The sequence below is a fragment of the Stylophora pistillata genome, chromosome 9, assembly GCF_964205215.1.
Source record: "Stylophora pistillata chromosome 9, jaStyPist1.2, whole genome shotgun sequence".
NCBI classification, from domain to species: Eukaryota; Metazoa; Cnidaria; class Anthozoa; order Scleractinia; family Pocilloporidae; genus Stylophora; species Stylophora pistillata.
Genome location: NC_142527.1, coordinates 29,626,944 through 29,646,935, shown reverse-complemented (window position 1 = coordinate 29,646,935; position 19,992 = coordinate 29,626,944). Strand labels below are relative to the sequence as shown.

The window sequence follows — 19,992 nt, the reverse complement described above, 5'->3', positions numbered from 1 at the left end:
ATGTTCTTATTTACTGCTCTAGAATTTTCGGCTGCTGTATTTGAATCAGTAATTTTTTTAATTAAATGAAAAACTTGGTGTAAACAGTTGATGACATTTGTCAATGACATTACGTCAATGGTTCCTTCTATAGCTTTGCCTTGAGGCGAACGAGAATCTGAAAGACTCCATTTAGATTTCAACTAGAGCGGGTAATTTCCCAGCGGTTTCATATAAGGTAGAGTTAGATCACCGGGTAACATTTTTTAGCGAATATTTAAGTTGCAAATTCAGCAACAAATTCAAATGTCACGCGGCCAGTGCATACGAGTGCCATTTTTGTGGACGCAGTATTCGGTTTAGATCGAAAGAATAGTTTTGTCACTAGCTAAAAATGATTCCCCAGCAAAAGGGATAGAAATTAAAATCAAAATAACATTTATAAAACTATTACCAAACTCGAAAGTAGTTTCCCCTTGGGAACTCACCAGCGTGACAACTTAGTATTATGGCGTGACGAAGGTTATGAATCATGGTGAATAGTTTCACCACCGTTTAAGCTCAAACAAAGGGGCTCCAGGACATGAGTAATCGAGCAAATTTAACATTTACTCAAAACATCATAGTAGAAAAAACCCTTTTCTTTAACTTAAACGAACTCATTACTTCTAAGCTAATGATCTTTCCTTAAAAGGCTTTCGTGTGGGAGGAGAGATAAGATTTCGCAACACTGAGAAGAGATCACACGGAAGAGGAAAATTCGTTTGCCGCTTCATTGTTTTGGTACACAATCTATTAGCTGATTTAAAAGTAAATCTTTTTATAGCTAATTTATCTATGCAAGGGGTTTCCCTCAGCTGCTATATATTGGCACACCCAAGTTTTGTGTCTATAAAAGATGGCACAGACTTCTTGTTCCCAAAACTTAAGAATCTCCTTGGATTGGTTCGACCAAGATTATACTCGACAACATGCATTTGACAAAGCTTCTCTTGGTAAGTAAATGTCATTGAAGAGGTAGAACTTTATAGCCGGATGGTCGATCATTCATTCGATAGTCAGTTTAGAACCTGTTGATTAATGCTTGTAAACAGGATGTTCTAAATGAAATAGGGACGACTTTGCCAGTTCCGAGTAAAACTACAACTGATTCACATTTAACGCCAGAATGATTTTTACTCTCCTTTCATATGTTGTCAAATTTTTCCCATTGCATGCCAAATAGTTGATTTCGCTTTTCCCTGTGTCTGTCGCAAGAAAGAAGGCCCGAAACGTTTAGCCTGATTATTTTTTTCAAAGTAGCAAGTTAAAAATGGCGTTTGTGTTTTTCCTTTCATAAGTTTTAACACAAAGCTTTGAAAAACCGTTCAATTATAACAACTAAGTTGAATTTTAACGCCGCGCTTGACGTGCCTCGCCAGAGCATACTGGCCCAAGGAGTCAGGAAGTATTTGATGTTGATCAACTATTACACTAGTGTTAATCGAAGGCAAAAGCTCAGGAAGTTGTCCTTAAAATCATTCAGACAATTAGAAACGACAGGATATTTTAAGATATCATTGAAATGTTCAATTGGTTAATCTAACTCAATTACAGCATTTGTTTACACCAAAATCTATTTTGACTTTTGACGGTATAAACCTGCTAGAAGTATAATTTCGGTCGAGTCAACATTTAAGGTTGGTAAATTATACCACTGTCCGCTTCCAGCCCTTTGTTGGAATATTGACAACTTAGGTTATCGAAAGAGCATGCGCACTGTCTTTACGACGTCTAGACAACTGTTCCATGCAAAACTGCCCTGAAGCGGACGAGCGTACCGCATGATTGGCCGTTTCTCCCCGCCGCAGAATATTTCCTGTGAATGTTAATAAGATTAATAAAACATAATTTGTTCCTCACAGACTTTTAGCTTGTTGGCCTCTTTCGTCATTATATTACTGGCAGGGCCATTGCCGCGTCCATGTAAGGAAAGAATAAAACCTAAAAAGGCGCTGCGACATCTACTAAACGGAGGGAACTTCATGATCATGGAAAACGCCGATGCAGACACCAGTTTCGAAAAAAGCATCAGCATACCACTACAAAGAAAAAGGCGCTCTGCCTCACCCACAATGCAAGGGGTATCCCCTTGTCAATGGCAGTGGCGGACTACAGACGAACCAGATGAAGCTCCAAGGTTCTTGACAGAGGCACATTGTCCAAACTGCAAGTATTTCTGCGACCCTATAAAATATACAATAAAAGTTTTGGTTAGAGATGGCTGCGAAAGCAGCTTACCAATCTGGCGATGGAAAGAACGAGAAATAACAGTCGGCTATGTTTACAGAGGAAGCAGATGAAACTTTAACTAATCCACCCATGTGATCAACAACTCAAGTCTCTTGACAGTGGAAATGCACTCGAGGGCATTCAGGCGAAGGAAATTGAGGGAAGTAGTAACAACTCGCTATTTTGATCAGGGCAGAGATTTTTGAAGTGATAATCACTTATAGAAAGTTTACTTAACAAATATAAGAAACTCGTATTTTTGGCTACAGTGGGTATTACCCAGCCTGATCAGTCTATATCGAGTGATCCATTCGAATCGATGCCAAGTATATAACTTATACCAAATATAGTTTAGGGAAAATATTTTGTCTTCCAAGCACATGATCGATTTGTCACCTTTGATAATCAAACGATCGCCTATTTCCCCAGTTTTTTTTTTCTCCAATTTTTCTTTAAACAACCTAGCAACGTTTTGCCATCCTCTAATATTTATTCTTTAAATCTTAGAATACTTTGTTTACAGGAAGATAATCATGGCACTGTGCGATAAAAGTCGAATATCACAACGAGCTTCTTTTGTTCCCGATTACAATCTGAAACCAGTTATTTGAGTTATTTCTCTCATCGATTTAAATCGATTGTCAGGTCGGGTTTAGTTCAGCATAGTTATCAGAAATGAATTATGTAAATTTTATATTAAATTATTTTACGATAATGATAATATTTTTTTTTAACAATAGTGCAAGATACCCAGATTGTATATTGTTAAGATGAACCAAGTATTTATTAAGAACCAGTCATTATTTATAGCCCCGGCTGGGGGTGCAAAGGATTTCGGGGGAATCACATGGTTTTAGGTGGAACAGGGAGGAAACAATCGTCACCACAAGAGTAGGGGACTGGGGGGACTGTAGAGAATTGACTGCCTGTTAGTTGCCAGTGAGAAGGGTGGGGGGGGTGGGGGGGGGGCAAAGGAATATTACCAAGCCCTATCGGGGATCAGGTCAATTCTATCGTAACACAGTTGAAATAAAGAGCCCCACCTCCCAACCTCCGGCGATAAATAGTGACATGTATCATATATGCCACAGAGTTTGTAGACGTAGTCACAATGTGACAGCATTATAACGTAGTAGGGATTTTTCCCTCTTTCTGCCTCAGTTTTCAAAGTTTTATTTATATAATTATCTATCCATATCTAATTGATAAATTAAGTTATTTGAATCCTAAAATATATCATTTGAAAAATGGTTATTTTGTCTTGATCAGTAACAGATGTCATCGATTATTTAAATGAATGAAATATTCTATAATTGTATATCGATCTTAAGTTTTCGAATCAATTAAGTTTTTTTCGCCACTCCGTCACATCGCTGTAAATGGCTCTATGATGTGAAAATATTTTTCAACAATAAAATACTTCTTTGAAGTTAAAAGTTATCAAACGACTGAATCGGATACAATAAACTGTTTGAGGCTCGCTATGAGTAGCATTTGATCGTGTTGTGTGATTATCCGGGCGAGAGTAGTCCTGGGAAGGACTATTGTTGGTAGTAGTGACTTAGGCTATCGGAAGTCGTCGAACAGAGTCAAACACTTTACATGTGGTCACCATGTGATATCTTGACTCTGAAGATGACATCCTCCAAGGTTGTCAAAACTTCAGCCGTTACGTACCACCGACAACTTTCGTTTCCCAGGACTACCATCACCTGGTCGAGCAAAGTAAACAATCAAGAGACTGCAACCTCGGACAAAATTAAACCTGTTGAGACACATTACAAAAATACCTATTTTTTGCACTCACCCTAAAAAAATGCTTACCGTCGCAAATTCAAAGATTGTTTCCCCCCCTCCCCTATTGCAATATTGTTTGCGGTAACTCAAGAAATGCATGCTTGAGCTGTTAAGGCCCACAACATTGTACCAGGGGTGGGGAGGGGGGCAAGTTTGTTCCTTTTGGAAACGATTGTTGTATGGTGGGAAATTAAAAATTGCATTGAAATGTCTGAACAGTTTTGTCCGGGGTTGTGGATCAACGCCTATCATGTTGTTCAGACGTTCAGCGCGCTAACCGCTATGGCACTGCGCCAATGGAAAGACCCAAGCTACCCAGAAGGGCTAGGGTTGTCATTTGCACGTGACTGGATTTAGTAAAAGAAGGTCTGGTCGTTCGCAAAGCAGAAAAGGATGATATGGACGATGAAAAAATCAACGCTAATTTCCCAGTCTGAGCACAACATATTCTCTGAGTTTCCAGATAGGTTGATTTCTGTCGTGCAATTGAAAAAAGTTGGCTACTAGTTGTTTGTAAGAAACGACGTTCAAAATGGTACAAAATGTAAAGGTATTGACCTACTCCAGAGCTTTGATCTCCTCGACAGCTTTCCTCAACGAATTAATGCATACTACAAGTTCCTCTTTCGTTTCCAGTCGTTGCAGGCCCAGGCCTAAAAGCTTATTCAATGCGTCCATAAGGCGTGCTTTCAAAACAGCCTGTCCATTGCTTCCTTGACTTCCTCTTATCGCGTCATAGGGGTTGTCGCCGACGTTCTTTGAAATCGGTCCACTGCAGTTGGAAACGTTCTCATCAGAAGCGAAGGGGGACAAATTGACCTGATCTGTTTCCCCATGAGTTTCCGTACATGCAGCTTGCGTGGCTTGACAGCTCCGAAAAATCCCGTCTAGAAGGATAGTTGACATACCTTGCTGTTGCGCTCCTGCATATTCTTGCGCACTTACTTTTTCTGCCAGTGGAGGAGTAAACGTTTTCAGAATCTTTGCCGTAACTGGACCCTCTCTGTTGGAAGCGGGAAGAGGTTTCAAGGAAGCATCAAACTGTGTGGATGTCATAGTAACCGTTTCTTTTGCACACGAGTGACTTCTACTTTGTTCCAGCCGAAGGCGTGAAGATTTCACGAACGATGCAGAACTGCTTGGTGGAACCAAAGGATGCCCCCTTTTCGCTAGTTTGGGTGGATGGGTGTCACACCCGAGTTTCAGTGGAGACAAGAATACATTCGTTGGAGCAGTGTGATTGTCAGCTGTCTCTCCACCTAAAAATGCACAAACATTTTTCCAGTTTCAAAGCTTATAAACGTGCATAACTTAGCTTGTCAGAACTTAAGTGCTAGTACTCCATTCTGATTAATTCTCCAATAATCATAAGGATGGGGAGGGGGGCGGTGAAACGGGAGGGGGGCGCCATCTAAACTTATAGCCTAAGGAAGGGGGTAACATTTTATTATCTGTGAGTGCGATATCTATAAAAAGGTGATAACAGGGGTGGATCCAGAATCTCAAGAAGGGAGTATTTCATCATGAAAAGTACCCAAAAGCGAGTGCAAATTAACATTAAATGTATAAAAATTTTCAACCCAAAGTGAGTGTCATGTCAACCCCAGGACACCCTCCAGATTCGCCATTGGACATACTTAATATGAAACTGATGATGCCTGTAATAGTTGAAATGAAGTTGACAAGATAATAAAAATAACACATGTTTTGTTGGTGTTCAAGATATTGATGCTAAACTTCTTCAGCTGACTTTTCAGCTTCTCTAAGAGTGTAGAGTTTAGAATATAACAGGTTTGCTATGCAAACTTTAGCAGCGCGAGATGTCACTGAACAAATCAATTCAGTTTCGAGATCAACATTATCAATCTGTGGCACTCCGTACTTCTCTGACTCATATTCGTCATAAACGGGTGCCCCTTCCCCCACCCCACCCCTCCCATAAAGAAAAAATAACAGAAATTCTACTCTTTTGATTTCTCACAGCAACATAATTCCTTTTTCTCCGGTCTTACTTCTTTCTTCCGGATTTTGAAGCGTTGGTTTGGAAACCGATGGAATAAGTGGAGTACGTTTTTCAAAGCAGTTTTTCAGGACCTCATTCAGTTGAAAATTCCTCTCGATGCCCTGTGATTGATATCGAGTGCAGAGTGTCGGAATCAAAATTATGGTGGCAGGTAACACCTGTTGGCAGCTTTCCTAATCTCTTGATGAAAAGACGATCATCAAATGCATTATTTTTATCTTTTATAGTTTCCACTTTTTTCTTTAGTTTATTTATTTCGGCGTCACACCTTGAAACAGTGTCTGAGGGAATTACCAGATTACAGAAAGCATCCCTGCCAACATATGGAGATATTTTAAAACACGCAAATAAAACATTCAAAAACCAGGAAACCCTCAACTATTTTTTCCGACAGAAGAAATGGACGAGATGATTTAAGGGTCATTAGATTTTCCCTTTTCCACCGCGTTGTTTCACCTTTTTTATGTGCTGTGTCCTTTTTTTATTTTTATAGCTATGAATTCTCCAATTTTAAATTTCATGAAGTTTCCATGCATCGATTAATTGCCTTCACGCGGGCCCATCATGGAAGCTAACAACAGCTGCGAAACGTTTCATTTCCAATGTGGCTAACCAGTTTGAAGTACATCATAATCCCCCTTAAGCGGTCCTACATACAATGCATATGCACATTTACTTGAACTGCATCGTAGACTTGCAAATTACAATCTGCCATGCTTCCATTTGAACAACTTTTCTAGAATAGAACTTGAGAAAATGGTGCCTTACTCACCTTTACATTCGCTACTATTCACCGAAAAATAGGTGCGGTCAGGTGCGCTCATTTCCCTGACAATCTTGGACGGAGAGGAGTTAAGAGTTACGCAGACATCCTTTTCATCATCGGCAACAACTCTTCTTTTGCAACGCTGGCCCTCGTCCAAGATGTTGCAGCCCGCCATCTGAGGCCCTACGAATCCTTTTAGTTTTTCTTCCATGCAAAAAGGTATGCAGCAGTAAACTTCATTGCAGGACTCAGTGTGTTTTGAAGCAAGGTATTTCATTCGTTGGCATACCTGGCATTGGGTCTTTTTGCAGCTCTGCGTGTGTTTCATCGCCAACTTCATGTTCACGCAGTGCGGAAGTGGACACTCGGGGTTCGAACAATTAAGCGTGTGTTCTAGAAGTTCTAGGGAACTTTTAAACCGTCCTTGTACGGCAGCTGTATCTTTTGTGTTTGTGGTTTCCTGTCCTGCCATTATGAAGTAATTTGCGATGATCTAGAAAAGTGCAATGCATTGTTAGCTTGAGTTCCATATTTTCTTAGAAACGTCCAATTTCCCTTGAAATTCGTGATAACGACAAGATGAAGTGGAAGGAAAAGACTGCAATACTTGCAGCCACTAATTTTACTAATTAATCAGCTTGTTTGATTTCAAATAATGAGATGAATGAATCGATATATAAATGAGCAAATATGTGGATCAATAAATAACAATACGCATGGACTTCAAGGAAGTTAAAATTTCTCTATCAATTTAATCTTCTTTACACCCAAAAAAGAAATTTTGAATAGTGTTAAGGTTAACTTATTTAATTACTTTTTTTTTTTGCAAAAAAATTAGTGTTTCTACAGGCTCCGCTAGTTTCACGGGTTCCGCAGTCTGCTAATCAACAATTTACCATCATCCGCCGTTGACGACAATTTACAACTCAGCTTCCGGCCGAAGCTCAAAACATCTAATCCGACACAACGCAAACCTAACGAACATATTTTCTGAGCTAGAAACAGATCAAAGTTTATCGGAAGGAAGAATTGCTTCAACACTTTCTTGTCAGAGCGAAAATATCTTTAATATCAGAATAAACATGAAACGAAGTTCAAGTACGGCAAGGACAATGAAAAAATAATATTCACAAACATTACTAAGCTATACCGCTACCGTATAAAGAACACTCCACCAATTTGGATTTCAAGAGTTTCTCAGTTTTCTCGTTGTAAATTTTATACTTTGAGACTCCTTTTAAGGTTTTGTACTTTTTCGCCGATGAAATGAAGCTAGGGAAGTATAAACTTTCAAATTACCGGAAACAATTATCACTGGTAGTGAAAACTGAATTCCTTCACGACTCTAAAGACATAAGAAAGTCTTTAAAGGTTAGTTCAGTTCATGTCGCTTAAATTTATGATTTGATCGGTAGGGCTAAGGTCTGAGAGAGCTAAAACAAAACAAGGCTTAATAAAATTCGTGACAACAGTGAATAATTTACACGTAACCATTGCGTGGGTATTGTAATTTGTTGTAATACCTGTCTGGTTTCAAAACAATGGCTCGCTCGCTACAACCACGCAACTCCTGTTTACCAACTTCAAAACTAAAACGTATTGTATTACAGGAAGGATTTATGTACCAATTTTTGAAAATACACCCATGCGGCAAGCCTAATAACATGGTCCGTCTCTCTCTTTCTATCGACCCCGTCCGCTCTTGAGTTTAGAGCGGCTTGTAACAAGTCCATGATGAACTCCCTGAGGTCCACAAAATACTCTTCAAATTTAAAATGTTTCAATCGAAAAAGTCTTGAATATCATCGAACTATCAATCTTCTTACATTAAGCATAGAACCGCAATGCATTTTTCACCAATACATTGATCCATTCTGTCTAAAACATCTGGATCTATATAATTTTATTGTCATAATAACTAACAGAGTCTAATATAGAGTCTGAGGGTCGTATAAGAGTGTCTAGACCGAGAAAAAAAATTGCTCTAAAACAGACACAACCTAATCATACGATCATCACGATCGTGAAACATTTGTCAAGTGTGTTTTTTTACTGATGAGATGGTAGATTAGCCTCGTGTCAAATTGGGACGCTTGCCAGCCCGAGCTAAGTCTTTTGCGGGACCGAGAGATAATTCCCTCTTAACCAGACGTGATCTTTTCGTGAGATCATCACAGTCATCCAAGATTTGGCCAGGTTAGATATTTTACAGATCTAAAGGTATAGTTACTTCACGGCGGTTAAATTAGGACGCTTGTCAGCAGCTAAGATGAAAACAACTATTGTTCTGTTGCGGCGCGAGCCAAACGAGTCGGCACATGATCAAACAAAAATTCCCATCAATGATATCCCCCAAAAAGCTGGACAAGACAGGTTTTAGCCATCTTTTCTCTGAATAACAGCCCAGCTATAATCACAGTTAGAGACACACGGGAAATAAACGCTAAGGTATGAAAGACAGGCCTACCTTCGATTGTTCAGTGCTATCGAGCTCAAAACTTCGAAGACTTGAATACACCTTGAGGATAGATGTTACTTGCTCGAGAGTCTGAAAAAAGACCGCCGTTTAGCATCTGCAGGCTTATTAAATGCGTCCTTTCTTATTGTGGAAGTATAGTGATATCTGGGTGGTAATATGCGGAATTTTTTAGTACTTCCTAGTCAATTTCTTCCGGTGAAGGACTCACCCGAACAGGGTGAGGGTACCACTTTGGATTTTAAAATGTCAAACTTTCTTTGTCTTACCATATTAAAGATTATAGCTGAAATCTTGGTTTCTTGGTTTCAAGCTCATCAACCTCGTATTTCCAACGTGCCCCTATCCGTAAATGATTCAGAATTCAGGTCGATCTCGTTACGTGAAATCTGTACAAACAAGCCAGTTAATTGCGTGGGTGCACATTTTCTTTATCGTCATAGATATTTCGGGTATCTAAGCTATTGTTGCGACAATTGTACGCTCATTAATCGCCGAAGAGGGCTAAGGCTGTTGTATCCTATGCGCATGCCTTATAGCACAAAGTTGGTTATTTACTTTTCCGCGAACACTCGATATTTCCGAAGCCCAGATAATTAGAGCTGATCTCTCCTCCCTAACTTAAACCAATTTCCTTTTCCCCGGGAGGTTGGATAAATCGAAACTCTATTGTTATTGGCTTCTGCAGGGCGTTTACGCATACCTCAGTCCCAGCATAACTATGGTCCCAGCGCGTGAAGCAGTCAGGCGGAACACTGTAACGAAAGTGAACACTGCAACGAAAATATTAAGTAGTTTGTCACGATTTTCCTGAAAGAAAAGGAATTTATGCTAGATATAAATATCGAAAGCCGAACAAGACTACACCTACGTATGATGCACGATCCTTCGCCGTAGATAGCGCTATTTATGCAATAGCGAGAAGACTACACCTGTTGAAAGTTGAAGTTGAAAGTTGTTATTCGTGATACATCAGTTTCGTAACAAAAAAAGGAAAAGCCATGAATTTTTCATTCTATACCGATTCATTCATTCCAAGTTACCAATTCAACTGAAACAGTAATACTTCGCCGAAATTTACTTTTAAGGGCTTTACTTTTCGATAAGAAGGACTAAATATAAATCAAAATCCTCTTGGCGGGAGGTTTTCAATCAGCGGTCAAAGTTATGAAAATCGCAGGAAGTGAAATTTAGTTTCATCGAAAGCAGATAAAAACTGTTTGCAATCTATACCTTGCTTTTTGCAAAGGTGATTTCAATATTCACGCTAAGAGCTTTACCAAGTAAAAGTTTGTGTTGTGTTTCGTTGGAGTTTTCGCAAATGGAATAAATGCTAACGCTGGTTAACTTGTTTGGCCGAGGCCGGATGTGCATAAGAAAATAAAGTGAAGTGTTTTTGTGGTTCTCGAGGTCAATTAACATAGTATATGAAATTCAGTGTTCGTTAACCAAAATTTCACTCACGCTTGAGTAAAGTATATCTTCTGCGCGATATTTTTTCCTTTGGAATGCTATTGAAAGAAAAGTCGTCGTTGCACGGTTTAGAGGCCGTGGAACTCTTATATTTAGCCAGCTGCTAAGCAATGATGCAAATATGACTTTTAGCATGGAAAGTTCGGTTTCCCTTGCAGTGAACGATTACAATTTTCTGCTCTTAGGTCATGCGATGATGATTAGAACTCTCTAGGCGATAAAACCATTCTCGATAGATCCACGCTTAAAAGTTCTCAAGCTAGGCCTCCATTTCTTTTTCGTAGCTTTCTATTACCTCTTTGGGGTTTTTGCTGATTCACCGAACTAATATTGTGCAGTTCCCCCCAGACCGGAAGGGTTTTTTCTTTTGCAAACATGAATTTAGTCGAAATTTTGTGACGCAAAGAAAGGAAGGTGTGACCCGCTAGTTCGTTTCTCTCGCCCACTCAATATCTTTCACATTGGTGTTTTTCTCCCACACCTAATAAAGAAGCTTTTTGTACCCTTCTTCACGGCTCAGAAGTTTTACCCTTGAAACAAAAACAAAAAAGCAAAAGAACCTGTTATGTCGTTCCTTACACAGTTGTGCATGACAAGAAAATGATTAAATATTAGGGCTAGTCTGCGATCGACACGGTCGGCCCGACCTGGCGTACCAATTTCTTTTTATTCGATAGGCATCGACAAAAAGACTGTATCTGTTGTCTTTGTAACCTTTACATCGAGGATTACACTCGAGAAAATTGTCTTCTCTGCTCGAACAAAGCTTCTGATACATTCTCAAGCCATTAAGTCGTTCTATAACTCAATCTATTTATATTTAACTTTATTTGTACACGTTAATAATTATCAATTAACTAAAGTTAAAACCTACTACAAGACATTTTTACTGATAGGAAAAAAAATTGAAGCCGATTGAATTGTATTCGTGCATGACTACTTTGTCCATTATTTACTTCTTTAGAAACCTTCGATCAACGTTACTCCAATTGAATTAACACAATTACTTAATGATAAGTTATTCTAAGGTTATCTCTCAGTCAGACATAGGTGCAGAGTACGTGGCTGAACTTGCTAGTCATTCAAGGCGTATTGGGTGTTGGTCTTGAAGTGAGCCTTGATTGAGATTCTTTGAAGATGACTGAATATCAACAACATCTACGTTAGTGGTTTTTCCGATTTTTTTCCTCTGCTTGTCGGCGTTTTTTATTGGTTAACGATAAAAGGCTTCTAAGTAGCACCAAGAGAACATTATGGGAGTTTTTCTTCGTAGCATTCCAATTAAAAATTATGAAACTTAAAAGTTACAGACTGAAGTTTTGGATGTCGGAGAACATTTTCATAGTAGGCAGAGCATGAATTCAAAAAGTGGGTCATTAATTTTATTCAGTTTGAATTATCTTCTTCAGTGAAGACTGTGATCTTCGCTATGTTTCGATGGACCTGCATCATAAAGGAGTTCCGAAGTGAGCAATCCTACTAATGCCGTCATGCCCGGTCACTTGAACAACCCTAGCCTGGGGCTACACCCTTGCAATTGGGCCTGGAGCTATGTCGTCATCTGTGCTAGGATACCGGAACCACGTCTGCTGCACCTGTGAACGACAAACTTTCTCTGCTACCTCTTGATTTCCTCTAATTCTTGAAAGGATTTAACAGAAAACTAATAACATTTTCACGGTAACTTCACAGACAAAAGGAAGACTGCATAATTCCAATTCTTGTCTTGTCCGTTCGCGTAAATGGGTTAACTTTATACCAAAATTTACTGAATATATCAACGACCATAAATATTACTCCTTTGGTATTTCCATAAGATTCCTTACTCTGGCACCCTTTCACGTTTCCGGAGAGTGTAGGTTTTAAATTAATTATATCGTGTCGTTCTGCTAGTGATTCTTAAGCAATATAGATAAGATATTTCATGGCTTGGTGGAGAGAAGTGCATTGAACCTAAAATTTTTTAGACTGAAGCTTACCATGGGTGCTAGAGGGTTTTTTTTTTAGCAGCGAAAGTACTAACAGTGAGCGGCAAAGCCGTGATCGTTGGCGAAACAATACATTATGTTATATCACGATATTATTAAAAACTGGATCATTGGATAATGTAATTCAAGAGTTTTCATTGGCTTGGCCATTATGGTATATGAGCCAATATACCATAAACTACGATATGGTAAGCGTACGCATAAGCTTAAAATTGAAAGGGAGCAAAAAATGTAATAACATTTAGTAATTGAATGTAGCGTTTTTAATAAAACAATTATTCCACTCGCGTTTGTTAGATATGAGATGATTATAGCCAACGAGGCGCGTAGCGCCTCATTGGCTATCTATAATCTCATATCCAACGCGCGCTCGTGGAATAATTGTTAATTGTCTCAAATTATCCTTAGTAGAACCTGTCGTGTAAGGTAATGGGTAACAGCCACTTAGGATATCAAGTTGTGCTCTGAACGTCAAGCTTCAGTTGCCCTTGATGCAAGGGGTTTTTTTCCTTTTTAGCAGCGAAACCGCTAGCAGTGAGCGGTAACCGCGATCGTTGGCGAGCGAAAAAAAAACCTGCAAAGGCTTTTTTTCAGCGTTAAGGCTCTTAATGGGGTGAGGGCGTTTGCGGCTAGCAGTTAAAATTTTTGCCAATTTACGGCCAATGGTATCTCTTCATTGATCATTGTTGTATATGCACCAACGATTTTTTGTGGTCAACATTTTTAACGAGTAACGGTTAAAATTTGCCAATTTTTAGACCTGACTGAGAATTTTTTTTTTTTACCGTTTTACGGCTATCGGCTTATTGAACCATTTTTTTCGGCACATGAGCATTTGCATCAGGACCAATCATTATCTATCGTCGGAGGGAGGGGGGCTGGGGAGATCACATGTAATGGTTTTCAGGGGGAGCGGTAGAGGGGCATCAGTCGCCATCAGAATAGAAAGGGAGGACTATAGAAAATTGACCGTCAATTGAGCAGGGGGATTGTCTTAAGAATATTATAGAGCCTTGTGGGGCGATCAGGTAGAATTTACCCTCAGCCCCCTTCTCGCCCCGAGTGATAATTTATGACCGGGTTCTTACCATCGTGGCTTTATTGCGGTCCCTGAGATACTTTGATTTCGTGTAAAACGGCTGTTAATAACCGGATGCACATCTGCTGTTCCTCCGTGGACTTCGTTTGCATCAGCAAGCGTTGAATACTGTATAGAGCATGCATCAGGCGTGCTTTCATCTGAGTTCTGGCATTGCCAGTATCAATGTCAGCTCCATCATCTATAAGTAAATTTCTCGTCTGCGATGTATCATCGGAAGTTCCAGGTTCTTGAGGAGAAAGAAGACTTGTCTTTGAATGATTCCTCTGCCGCTTTACTGCATTGTCGATTAGGCTCATGTGGAAATGCTCGGTATTCTGGCCTCGCCCAAGAAGAGATGGAGACGGAAAGTCTTTTCCAACACTGTTGACTGACGCTTTTCTCCGAGTATTTGTTGTTGTTTTATATACGAACGACGAAGAGCCTGTTGCTGAGGATGGCGTTGCGGAGGTGCCCGCTGAGGATATTGGAAATAACTCCTCAAAAGCACGATGCAATGAGTCAATCTTGCCATCAGCTTCGTTTACACTCGATTGATCTTTACGTTGTACAAGATAAGACTGAGGAGCCAGACATGCAGGCAAAGAGGTCGTTTGAACCGGGCCGGAATGGTTAATCAATACATCAAATGGTACAGTTGAATTCATATTTATGTCTCCATTTGCGTTTTCTAAACATGAAGGAAGTGTTTGGGTTGATTTTACCGGCCTTTGAGTCACTTTGCTCTGCATTCTTAGGGGTCCTGGTATCTCAGAACTATTTCTTCGTTCAAATGAAAACTCTGGGAGGAAGTTGTCTATGGTTACATCCCCTAAGTCATCCTTCAAGTCAATTTGCGCCCCTTTGAATGATTCGGCTCTTGCATCCATGCAGAAAGGTATTGGACAGTTGGATCCAGCATGTTCTATAGATAGGGTTTTCAACGTTTGAGAAACATTGCAGGCGTTAGCGGTTTGAAATTCCTGAGAATGCCTTAGCTGCAAAAGCTTCTTATTTACGCACATCGGAAGGATACACGCGGGATCTGAGCAATTCGAGGCGTGCTGTTGTAACCCTTGAGAATTACTGAGTATTCCTCTTGGCTTTGGTTCTGCCATGAGTTGATCTCGAGGGAAGAACCTCTGTGGTTGAAAGCAAAGATAAGCACAGATGAATGGTTTGTATTATACTAAAGAGACAGTCCCAGGCGTGAGCCTTCGATATTTACAACCATTTACACCATAACATCAGTATGCATATTCTCCATACTGTTCTTGATACAGATCGTCATGTGCTGAGGAGGAGAATTTGGCTTGCTTAACAATCAAGGGCTTCTTTAGTTGACGATAAGTTCCTTTATTGTCGTGACCTTAATGTGGGATTCAGAGGTGTTCTTATATGGAGAAATCTCAGTTTGTGTGTCATTCTTTTCACTTGTCGCTGAAGCCTTATGATATCTAAAGACAGTGCAAATGGATTTAGTGCACGGGAATTCAAAGTTTACGAAATGGTTCGAACCTGAGATGATCGTGAGATGCCTATGTTAAAAGGAATTTTGTGAAAAAGGCATTGCGAAGTTTCGATAAGGATGGACTCTATGATTAAATGCTTGTACAATCATAGAAGTTACGGAATATAAAACAATTTAGCGTGCCCAGGGGTTTCAATAGAAGCCGCCCGGCTATAACACCTCTTACTGCTATCTGTTGAGCCTGCGAGCAGGTGCTAGCACAAGGGGTCCACACAAGCGGCATGTCTGGTCGTCTGTTCGAAATATAAAGAAATGTAGAGGAGAGTCGTAATATCGTAAACTTATATCGAGGAATGTCTATGTTAAGGCTCAAAATAAGTGTACACCTACTTCACTTTCTGTGTATTGTCGTTTCTGGGGTTCTAAATGGCGAATTTGAGCGATTTGGTAGATTTAGAATTGACTGTTACTTTACTGGTACGGTTACAGTTAACGCAAAATCTACCAAATCGCTCAAATTCGCCATTTAGAACCCCAGAAACGACAATACACAGCAAGTGAGGTAGGTTTACATTTATTTTGAACCTTAACATAGACATTCCTCGATATAAGTTTACGATATTACGACTCTTCAATATTCTCCCAAACATTTCTTTATATTTCGAACAAACGACCAGACACGCCGCTTGTGTGGGCCGGGCCCCCTGTGGTGCTAGCGTTCAGATTAGGTTCCGCCTTAAGACACAGCCATTTTACACCCCCGGCAGCCGCTTATGGAAAAAGTTATTCTGACCGGACCGTCCCCCACTCGTTACAAGTTGAAATCAAGGAATTATAAACTATTTAATCTCTTGGTCGAGATCTAGAATCTTTTTTCTCAATCGCTTCTTTTGGGTAATCAAATCAAATCCATGAAAATCGAGGGAAATGGAAACGCAAACAAATTTGACTTTATATAAATCTAGCGAGAATTTTGGCAAAAACGAATTTATTGCATAGATGCTTAGATTTTTGGATGGATCTGAAAGCATGAAAAACATCGATTAGGAAATTTCCTCATTAAATCAAAATCTCGAAACGACTTTCTCACACTTAAGAAAGGCGTTTCGTCCAATAAAATATCACATGTCAAAATGAATTAGTCAGGCTCAGTTCAGTCGTCGTGCTTCTGTCGTGCCGAACGCTAATAGGTTCGACTTTCGGGGTTTTTGGGCTAGAGTCCTACGAAATTCAGGATATATAAAAGTAAAGTAACAATTCATTCTCGGATTTCCCGCGAGAACTGACGCAATCCCACCAAAAGACAGTAGCATAATTTATGAATTTTATTTGGCTCAGCGGAGGCAGACGTTTGAATCGCTGTCGATGTCACGCCAGAGTCGTTCATGAAGCACAACACAGCTTGTCAAACTTAACTGCTTGCCGAACTCAATCAAAAAGTTTAAATCACACGTCGTGATTCTATCGAACTAAATTTCAGAATTGAGTACGACACGGCAGGAGCATGACGTCTGAACTAAGCCTCAGTTCGCAACGCGTTTACACCGTTTTTGGCTCCTCTTCTCTTAATCTTCATTTACAAAAGTTTGGTGAGTTTCACAGTTTTACGCTATTATCCCAAGGGTTTTTCGCAAACTGGTGATAATGGCGAAAGGCTCGAACAGCCGGGTTTATCGCTTTAGATAAATCCGTTAAGGGTTACATCCAGGAATATATATATCTTATTAACCAAGCGCGAGGGCCGTACTGGGAGAATATCGGCCCGAGGTCTTGACAGTACGGACCGAGCGCAGCGAGGTCCGCACAAAAAAGACCGAGGGCCAATATTCTTCCAGTACGGTCCCAAGCAAGCTTGGTTAATAAGAGATTTATTATACGACTGAAGTTCAAAGGGACACAAGTGCGGTATCATTCGGGACCATTCGGGAAAGTGCCCGGTCCAATACTTAGAGAATATTGGACCGGCAATAGAGCATTTTGATTGGTTGATTTTAGTTATTGGCCCTCTGACTGCCCGAGTCGTGTAATAACAAAACAAAAGCGCTCCGTCAAAAACGCAACGTCTCAGATCTCTCTGCTTCGTACAATTCTCTCCTCTGGCAGAAGAAAGAGACAAGAAATACTGAAGAATGATGAACTCACGAACAAGTACCAGTGTTTTTTTGATATTTTTTGTACTTAAGAGTCTATTCAGAAATTCGACGGAAAACAAACATCTTAAACCAAAACAACAAACTTAAAAAGAACTGGCACCTGAAACACCAAGAGTTTGAACGCTGTTCTACTCGATGAAAGGCTAATTCCTTAAAAGGTGTCATCGATAATTTTCAGCCGCTCACACAGTTATGGGGTGGAAGGATTGTTTGGAGACCAATCTGAATTCAGAAATTAAGTCAAGGATCCTTGGCGTGAAGAGACGAATGAGAGCTTCCAAGTATTTTTTCGGGCTACATGCGGGTTTCATGATAATGAATCACACAGATAACTTGTCCAGAAGTCTTCAAGGAACAGAAAAGTCATCTTCCCGGGGACAAATGATTGCTAGCGTGACAGTGAAGACTTTGCAGAATGTGAGAAGCAATAAAAGCTTCTGGCAGAATGTTGGAAAAAGTACCAGTGCAGAGGAGATTTTGCAACTACAACCTCCGCGAAAAAGAAGGCGCCCAGCTCGTCGTGATGATGGCAAAACCCCGGGAGACCATTCGAATTCAGAAACTGCCGAAGACTACTTCCCATCTATTTAATCGGAAGCTCTAAACCTCGTAATTTATTTAACCCCACAGATTCGATCAACCTGGATAAATTGTATTCCCGTTTAGATTCCCTTTTGGTGAACACAGTCAACAGGAATTATTTTTCTAAGGATCTTGATTCTGTCTGTGATTTTTATGGAAACGACTTCAGTTGGAGCACAATTGCTGCTGTCACATCTACAAACTCTCAGAGTGCAACATGGTACTGAGACAGACCTTGGATTGCATAATGTAGTAGCATATCTAAGAAACCTCTCCACTGTTGATTATTTCTCAGAAGTTTTTAACCTTATGAAGTTACTTCTTGCTGTACCTGTGAATGCTTTAAGGAATGGCTCTACCTCTGCCCTTCGAAAGCTCAAACTGTATCTTCGAACCATGTCCCAATAAAAGATTGAATCACTGCATGGTTCTCCACGTTCACAAGGAAATGACTGACAAATTTAAGTTGGCAGATATTGCAAATTAGTTTGTTTCAACATTAACTGACGGGCAAAATCGCTTTAGAAATTCTTTGTCAGTTAAAGCTTTCTCAAACCATGTATTGAAAGCTGAAACAAACGGACTATCGATAACTTTCTACGAAAGTATTCAAGTTTGATAAGTTTCTTGCTAAGCTGGAAAAGGTCATTAAGCTTTCCTTACTTCGTTGACCGTAACGAAATCCTGGTATTTTTCAAATTTTAGCGTTCAGATTGCACCAGATTGCATCCTAGAATCTTACATTTTCAACATTTCTTGGGGGAGCATGCCCCCAAACCCACTTAGTTTCACGTGTTTTCGACCATCTTCATTAGCACCATCGCGCCAAAATTACTCATATTCCCAGTTATGCCCTACCAAGGAGAAATTTCCGGCGCCGTCCCTGATATTTACCATTCAGCATTCAAAACTGCTACTCCCCTAAGAGGTGGGTCGCGCCTAGCGCGGGGGTTGTTATTTTTTCTATGGGGCCGGAATTTAATAGTTATTTGTTAACAATCAAAGGTTGTGCTTTTCACTTTGGCTAAAATATTTCTTTTCATGTCTGACATTATCGCTGCGAAGAAACGGAGTACGACGAGATGGTTTAGGTCGTTTTCGTGAAATAGATAACAGCTGATGCTAGTTTCTAAGGTAAAAAAGTTCTTATCTTACAATGTAAGAGGCATCAGTACTTATTTTTTCTGCTTCATTTGCTTCTCCTAACTTCATAGGTATCCGCTAAGGCGTGAGGCTGAGGGAAAGAGGCCGCTTAAATTTTTCCTCTTCATCTTCATTTCCATTCAGTGTTAATCATCCGGCGTGGTTGAAACCCATACTCATTCTTTCATAATTTCAAGCTTTATTTTGCAGTTATACTCGAGTGCGAAGATTAATCATGCGAATAATCGAGCTTATAACCAGAGGGAAACATACTAAACCACTTTGACAACCTTTTTCAGGCTACGCATTTGTGATTTGCAGAAATTAAAATTTCTCTATCTACGATAACCAAACTACCAAAACTACAAAACTGCGAGGTATTTTCGAATCATAATTTTAAGTGTCAAGCCACTTTTTCTAAACGAGAGTTCACTACCTAAAATCATTGGGCAGTCACATCTATCACGAGATAGCTACATTATTTTACTTTTCTCCATAAATTTACGTACACTAAATTATCTTACAAGAACTAAACGATGTTCCAAAGGATATGAGGGTGAAAAATAGAAGCATTCATCAAAACTCACCTGTTCTGCGGCTCAGTTCTTTAAACTGCAAACCTTTGCTTTACGACAGTTTCTTCCCACATTGATAAGAAGTGTGAAATTGTTACCGATATAACCATTATTTTAACCTAGTCGAAAGATAAGAACTTCCTGTGTGGGTTGGGCAAAGAGATATACGAGAAAGTTCTACCTTAAAATTTTCCTGCCACCTACGCATTATGTATCA

General features: G+C 39.8%; 3 protein-coding genes across 4 annotated transcripts; 1 reads left to right on the top strand and 2 right to left on the bottom strand.

Moving 5' to 3' along the window:
• The first annotated feature begins 559 nt into the window (after positions 1-559).
• Positions 560-3,684, top strand: LOC148724228 (uncharacterized). Its single transcript, XM_088733213.1, has 2 exons — positions 560-974; positions 1,884-3,684. Exons 1-2 carry the CDS (start codon positions 951-953, stop codon positions 2,319-2,321), a joined length of 462 nt encoding a protein of 153 aa, XP_088589339.1. The 5' UTR covers positions 560-950; the 3' UTR covers positions 2,322-3,684.
• LOC111339501 (uncharacterized) lies at positions 3,408-10,035 on the bottom strand. Its single transcript, XM_022946176.2, has 4 exons — positions 9,582-10,035; positions 9,304-9,384; positions 6,843-7,329; positions 3,408-5,306 (listed from the first exon to the last, which is right to left on the bottom strand). Exons 1-4 carry the CDS (start codon positions 9,582-9,584, stop codon positions 4,606-4,608), a joined length of 1,272 nt encoding a protein of 423 aa, XP_022801911.2. The 5' UTR covers positions 9,585-10,035; the 3' UTR covers positions 3,408-4,605.
• Positions 10,036-11,590: 1,555 nt separating this feature from the next.
• LOC148724227 (uncharacterized) lies at positions 11,591-19,847 on the bottom strand. Of its 2 annotated transcripts, XM_088733212.1 has the most exons (3): positions 19,788-19,847; positions 13,862-14,993; positions 11,591-12,380 (listed from the first exon to the last, which is right to left on the bottom strand). In XM_088733212.1, exon 2 carries the CDS (start codon positions 14,967-14,969, stop codon positions 13,872-13,874), a length of 1,098 nt encoding a protein of 365 aa, XP_088589338.1. In that variant the 5' UTR covers positions 14,970-14,993; positions 19,788-19,847; the 3' UTR covers positions 11,591-12,380; positions 13,862-13,871. The 2 variants fall into 2 exon arrangements, with proteins under 2 accessions (XP_088589338.1, XP_088589337.1); XM_088733211.1 differs by having other exon boundaries at positions 11,591-14,993.
• Between the last annotated feature and the right edge of the window lie 145 nt (positions 19,848-19,992).

Excerpts from the sequence above, each read along its gene's own strand:
- LOC111339501 (XM_022946176.2), bottom strand. Across the intron at positions 7,330-9,303 it reads ATAGCACTGAACAATCGAAG|ATCATCGCAAATTACTTCAT; the intron begins GTAGGCCTGTCT and ends GCACTTTTCTAG. Across the intron at positions 5,307-6,842 it reads GAATAGTAGCGAATGTAAAG|GTGGAGAGACAGCTGACAAT; the intron begins GTGAGTAAGGCA and ends GTGCATTTTTAG.
- LOC148724228 (XM_088733213.1), top strand. The coding sequence starts at position 951 with ATGCATTTGACAAAGCTTCTCTTG. Across the intron at positions 975-1,883 it reads ATTTGACAAAGCTTCTCTTG|ACTTTTAGCTTGTTGGCCTC; the intron begins GTAAGTAAATGT and ends TGTTCCTCACAG.
- LOC148724227 (XM_088733211.1), bottom strand. The coding sequence starts at position 14,969 with ATGGCAGAACCAAAGCCAAGAGGAATACTCAGTAATTCTCAAGGGTTA.